The sequence below is a fragment of the Hemitrygon akajei genome, chromosome 24, assembly GCF_048418815.1.
Source record: "Hemitrygon akajei chromosome 24, sHemAka1.3, whole genome shotgun sequence".
Lineage (NCBI taxonomy): Eukaryota > Metazoa > Chordata > Chondrichthyes > Myliobatiformes > Dasyatidae > Hemitrygon > Hemitrygon akajei.
This window is the reverse complement of record NC_133147.1, coordinates 22,488,991-22,495,958: the sequence shown is the minus strand read 5'-3', so window position 1 is coordinate 22,495,958 and position 6,968 is coordinate 22,488,991. Positions and strand designations below refer to the sequence as shown.

Below are 6,968 nucleotides of genomic sequence, written 5' to 3'. Positions count from 1 at the left end.
GCAGACTTGACCACTGAAATAGCTTGATCGTGCTCTGGGTAACGCAAGCTTGATCGTAACGCAAGGGGAAATGTATGTGTCAAGCAGCATTTGAAGAGGTCAATGAAAGATTAAGGTTTGAGTTGAGTCCTTCATGTTAATTGAAAACATTACGGAGAAATAGCCTGTCCAAATAAGTGACAGGCTTATTTCGGTGTGTTCCGAAAGAAAAATTGGAAAGAGGTAGGTTGACCTCGGTCAGGTGCGGTGTATTCGAACGTGGAGATCGGAGGGAAGGAAATTCTGGAGATAGCAATAGACCCAACTACACATTTGGTGCGGCAAAGAGAAAAAAAACACACTAGTTTTAGGGCTATAATTAAACACATACAAGAATATGAGTCATTGCCAGCAGTTGAAATATTTTGCAACACTTTACTCTTTTTGAAATGATACTTCATTTGTTTCTCTAAGTTCCTGTTTCTGATCTACTGACTTTAGATAAAGGAGGGGGAAGCAATTTCCTGAGTTCAGTATCTTGTGGACAGCAAAACATGATTTACTTGTAACACTACTCGCCTTAGGTAAGTGAATTGATTCACTGTCAAACAATACCTTCAATGCAGGTTACCGCATTAACAGCAGTAAGAAGTAGGTTACAGTGTCTTATGGCAGGGGAATGGGGGGAAAAATATCTCTTTGCCCGAACTGAAGCTCCGACTAAAATTCAGATATTTATGCTCTATTCTATTTAGTTTGAACATCATGTTTTAGCTAAAATCTGAACATAACTATTAATTAATGTCAGTGTCTTCAATGCCTGGGGTTCGTTTCTTTTTGTCTGTTTTTCCATGCATCTTCGTCAGCATGGACGAGTTAGACCGAAGGATTTGTTTCGATATTCTTTAATTCAGTGACTATACACGTGCAGGCTAGACCACTGGGAGGGCTTGATCGTGCTTTGGGGAAGATTGAGTGAGTGAAAGAAGTAAGGAAATCATTATTAATTGGAGAGCCGCTACGGAGAATCAGGTCAGACGATATTGTATACTTCAATAGAAATGTTAATATAAAAATAGGGCAGACGCAAAGGATTGCGGATGTTGAAACCGAGAGTACTGGATTACAAGTAACGCAAGGGGAAATGTATGTGTCAAGCAGCACTTGAAGAGGTAAACGAAAGATTAAGGTTTGAGTAGAATCCTTCATGTTAATTGAAAACATTACGGAGAAATAGCCTGTCCAAATAAGTGAAAGTTGTGTTCCGAATGAAAAATTGGAAAGAGGTAGGTTGATTAAAACGTGGAGAACGGAGGGAAGGAAATTGTGGAAATAGCTATAGACCCAACTGCACAATTGGTGCGTTAAAAAAAACACGTTTAGTGCTAAAATTAAACACTTACAATAATATGAGTCACTGCCAGCAGTACAGATTTTTTGCAACACGTTTACTGCTTTTGAAATGATACTTCATTTGTTTCTCTAGATTCCTCTTGCTGATCTCCTGACTGTTTATAAAGGAGAGGGAAGCAATTTCCTGAGTTCAGAAACTTGTGGACACCGAAACATGACTTACTTGTTAACGATACTCACCTTAGGTAAGTGAAATGATTCTTTGTCAAACAATCCCTTCAATGAATTGTGGCAGGCTACCGCATTAACAGCAGTAAGAAGCAGGTTAATGTGTCTAATGGCAGCGGAATGGAAGAAAATCTGTTTGTCTGAACTGAAGCCCAGACTAAAATTCAAACATTTATGTTCAATATTTCGCTTGTACCTCATGTTTTAGCTGAAATCCGGATATAACTTTTCATTAATGTCAGTGTCTTCAAACCCTGGAGTTCATATCTGCTTGTTTCAACAGATCATTTAAAACAATGTCATATTTGTATTTTTCCACATACTTTCTGCAAACTTACTCGTCAAGTCGAGTTGACCTGGTTTGGTTACTTTCACAAGGGTGATCTTATTTTTTGATATTTTCATCATTGAAAACACTCATTCACTTTATATGTCCATCGAAATCATTCTTAAAAACGCATAGAATGGAGGTACTGCGTCGCATGTCATACCTGGGAGCCTCTCAATGTAGGGTGGACAAGTGGAGATTGCGATTTCATCAATTAGGAACACAATTATATCTAGGTTAGCTGGAAACGTTACATATTAATTCAGTTCACAGGAAAAATTCAACGCTCAATGCAAATTTATTTTGAAAGAACGTATACACCGCCATATATTCCCTGTGATTCCTTATCTTGCGGGCGTTCACAGTTGAATAAATTTGTATTTCTACATATTTGTAGTTCTACACACAAACGATGAGTGAAAAACAACCAATCTGAAGAAAAGAAAACGGCCTGTACTAATACGATATATTTTATTAATATTGTTGTGTTGTTATTATTCTTATTAATAATAATAATTTCAAAGTTATTTCAACGACTAACGTCGTACTATAGGTAGGAAGGCATAGTTCCCAACTGAAACAAAACATTGCACATATATGTTCCCCATTTTGAAACAAGAGGAAATATGTGAAAGGAATATCAGAAGAATTCATGATACTGGGAAGTCTTTTTGCAGACTCAACACATAGATTAAGCAGCTTTCTTAAAAACAGTCATGTCAGCACACTTGGTATATTGACGTTTCTTGGAATTCTGTTTCTAGGACCCCGTCCTCACACACACGCACAACTGTTCCCATTCATCGGTAATGTCGTCAGGTTAGGTCCAACAGAGTTAAACAGTAGGGCAGTGGAGAATGTGGTAGACCAAAGGGATCTGGAAATAGAGGTACATACTTCTTTGAAAGTGACGTCATATGTAGATAGAGTCGTAAACACAGTTGTTCGCATTTTAACACTTCATAAATCAAAGTATTGGATATGGACAATGGGAAGTGTTGTTGATGTTCTATAAAATGATCATGAGGACTAATTTGGAGAATTGTGAGCAATTTTGGTCACCTACCTTCAGGAGAGATGTAAGCAAGGTAGAATGAGGACACGAACAATCTACAAGGATGTTGCCGGTTCTGAAGGACTGCAGTTACAGGTGCAACATCCTGGGGAAGGTTTCACTGCTTCCATAATGGTCTCTCTGTAGAAGCAGTGTTTACTTTATGATTAGAGATAATGGGTGCTTTGGAACTTGAACTGGCTTCTTTGTTCGGCGGGAAATGAAGAGGGAAGATGTTAGATAGAACCGGTCGTAGGTTTCGACACGGTGGGGGTAGGGTTCAGCTGATTCGATACCGCGGAATGTGAGCCAGTTGACTGAGGAGCGGTGACTATTACATTTGGAAAAGTTGAGCTCCAACTTGCCCCAACTGACTGGTTAATTATAATGTACCCTTTTTTGTATTCTTTTTCACTATTAACTGTTTAGTTAAGATTCATAAATAAAATTCCTTTAATCAGATGCAGTGTGCTGTCTGTGATTTCTTTGCACTGAGTTGTAAACGGGTAGCAAATTACACAGCAGAAATATGTGGAAGGAATATCAGAAGAATTAATGATACTGGGAAGTATTTTTGCAGACTCTACACATAGAGTAAGCAACTTTCTTAAAAGCAGTCATGTCAGCACACATTGTATATTCACGTTTCCTGGAATTCTGTTTCCAGGACCCCGTTCTCTTCGATCGTTGCAGAAGTTTGAAACTGACCTCAGCTGATTGCTAAGAAAGCAATTTCAACACAAATCCCGCCCTGCAACTTCCGAAAAACCTTATTCTAATATCAACCATACCCTGTCAGCATATTTCCGCAGCTGCTGACTATCAAAAAACATTTCTTTGCGAAGCTTGCGCCTTTTTGTCATGGATGTGCTCCAGTGCACAAATCTAGAAGTCTTTTAAACACACCTCTTTAATCTTGCCAGCAGTGTGTAGGGAGAGGTAGAGCATACAGTTAAGTGAAAACAAATGACGTCGCACACTGTTTTCTGGTTGAGTTCCTCAGAGCTTATGAATTTTATGATTCTCATTCCGACTTGCTAGATGAATTTCACTGCATAAAACATCCATTGATAAATGCAGCATAATCTGATCGGCTGGTTACATCCATTAATTGACTAGGATGCTACAAATGCTACAAATTCACTCAGGAGTTTTCAAGATCACCCCCCTTTACTCGCAGAGTTAACACTCTGCAATTATAATTTCCAGATTCTCCAGTGAATTGAGACGTACAAAATAAACGTCTTCTCTGCAATATAGACGTTGCGTTTCCTCACACGCACGCACAACTGTCCCCGTTCATCGGTAACGTCATCAGGGTCGGTCTAACAGAGTTAAACAGAAGGGCACTGGGGAATGTGGTATACCAAAGGGATCTGAAATAGAGGTACATACTTCTTTGAAAGAGACGTCATATGTAGATAGAGTCGTAAACACAGTTGTTCGCATTTTAACACTTCATAAATCAAAGTATTGGATATAGATAATGGGATGTGTTGTTGAGGTTGTATAAAATGTTGGTAAGGCCTAATTTGGAGAATTGTGAGCAATTCTGGTCACCTACCTACAGGAGAGATGTAAGCAAGGTAGAATGAGGACACGAACAATCTGCAAGGATGTTGCCGGTTCTGAAGGACCGCAGTTACAGGTGCAACATCCTGGGGAAGGTTTCACTGCTTCCGTAATGGTCTCTCTGTAGAAGCAGTGTTTACTTTATGATTAGAGATAATGGGTGCTTTGGAACTTGAACTGGCTTCTTTGTTCGGCGGGAAATGAAGAGGGAAGATGTTAGATAGAACCAGTCGGAGGCTTCGACACGGTGGGGGTAGGGTGGTGCTGATTCGATACCGCGGAAGGTGACGCAGTCGACTGAGGAGCGGTGACTATGAGATTTGGAAGAGTTGAGCTCCAACTTGCCCCAACTGACTGGTTAATTATAATGTACCCTTTTATTGTATTCTTATTCACTATTAACTCTTTAGTTACGATTCATAAATATATTGCCTTTAATCAGATGCAGTGTGTTGTCTGTGATTTCTGTGCACTGAGTTGTAAACGGGTAGCAAATTACAAAGCATCTACGATCACATCGATTTAAGGGTAGACAAGCTGTCTCAGTCACACTGGTTTGGCGGGACTGGAGAGTGACTTCCCCAGACTTACACATCTTAGGAAATCAGTGGGATTTCATTTGTGAGGTTATCGTCCTAGATCGATTTACTTGGATTCTGTGTGATCGCCCTGAGAATTAATCCAGTTGGTTGCGAGTTACAGCCTGCGTTAAACTATTGTCTGGGACAGTGATTAAGATTCGTGGCTATGGAAGCTGTGGGGTTGAGCGATGGTGCGATTCCACGGGGTTACCGGCAAGAAATCGTGGGCATTTAGTGGGGTAGACATTCGCAGTCGCAAAGATTTTTTTCCAGCATCAGGAAATGTTCCGATCATGGAGCGGAGGTTTGTAAAAATGGCGGGCAAACTCTGTTTTAGTTCAGACTAGCGCTAACGTAACGGCAGTGGATCTGCCTAGTTCTATTGTGACCCCGGTAAGGGCGAAGTCGTGAGCTGTCCATACTTTTCGGTTGGAAAAGAATGTAGGCGAGCTTGCCGACACGGAAGCCGAGTTTCCCGCAGAATGAGTGCCGCAGTCGACTGAGGTGAATATTACTTTTGGAAGAAGTGATCTCTAACTCGTGCACATTTGGCTCTTTAATTATAATACACAATTTTTGAATTTTTCATTTCTTTACAAACCCTATAGTTAAGATTCATACACATATTTCCTTCAATCGCTTGCTATTTCTTGGTACCGAGTTGTAACAGGGTAGCAAATTACACAGCATCCACACAAACTGGAGTTTGGGGTAGGTAGGACAACCGTCTCAATCTGGTTTTGCCGGGATCGGTGATTGTATTCCCTTGACTTATGCAGCCAAGGAAACCAGCCGGATTTTACAAGGAAAGATTGAATAGGTTAGGACTGTATACTTCAGAACGTATAAGATTCATTGGATATTTGAAATAATGAGGTGATTAGCTAGGGTAATTGCGAACTTGTTATTTTTTCATAGTAGATGGGTGGAGTACAAACAGACTTAATGGTTTAAAGTTGAATAGTGAGAATTTTTAGGGGAACATGGGTGGGGAAACTGCTTCTTTCAGAGAGTCATGAACGTATGGAATGAACTTCCAGCACAGGTGGCCCGTGCGAGCTCGATTTTAACGTTTAAGTAAAGTTTATATAGGGACATGGCCTTTAGTTATATGAAAGCAAAGGTCCCGGAGCAAGTAGTAGGCAGTGTAAATGGTTTCGGAATTAATTCGATAGACCGAAAGGGCTGTTCCTTTAGAGTATTTTTCGATTACTCCATGACTTTGGTTTGCTTAATGGGACATCAATACCAGCATAAAGAGACAACATGAATTATATTTTGGTGTTTTCACTTTTGGATATGCTCACATTCGTATCAGTTTCTTTGCAATGCTTATTTAATTGATATGTCCATTCAACGATCAGTTTGAAAAGTGAATGTGCTTCATCTTGGCAATAAGATATACTTTAGGAAATCCATGTCTTTTCACAGATCTTCTGTAATGGTCCTCGAATCCACTCTTTGTCTGTTATTCGCAAATACCGAGTACGTGTTCTTGTCAAGCGTACATAGGCTATGTGACCATCAGGAACGCGCAGCGAACATGTAACTGGTTTCAATTCCAATTGCTGCATATTTCGCAACAACCAATGCTATTTACTCGTTGATATGTGGCTGTCATTTACAAGTGCCACAATCTTGAATTCAGTATTTATTTCAATAGAATAGATAATCAAATAAGGTAGGAGGTAAATAAGTAAACGAAGAAAAAAAATAAGCAATCCCATAAACAGGCAATTGAATGAATGAACAAAGAAATAAAAAATAATAAATAAACGAATGAATAAATAAACAAGCAGAGGAATAAATAAATATATACATAAATACATGGATTTATATATGTTAATGAATAATAAATAACTCGATAATTAAT

General features: G+C 39.3%; 1 protein-coding gene across 4 annotated transcripts in view; it reads left to right on the top strand.

Moving 5' to 3' along the window:
• The first annotated feature begins 464 nt into the window (after positions 1-464).
• LOC140715958 (scavenger receptor cysteine-rich domain-containing protein DMBT1-like) overlaps positions 465-6,968 on the top strand; it is a 79,280-nt gene continuing 72,776 nt past the window's right edge. For all 4 annotated transcript variants that reach the window (XM_073028561.1, XM_073028562.1, XM_073028563.1 and 1 more), the window contains exons 1-2: positions 465-563; positions 1,466-1,577. In XM_073028561.1, coding sequence (XP_072884662.1) covers positions 1,547-1,577 — 31 coding nt within the window. In that variant the 5' untranslated portion in view covers positions 465-563; positions 1,466-1,546. The remainder of the gene's footprint in view (positions 564-1,465; positions 1,578-6,968) is intronic.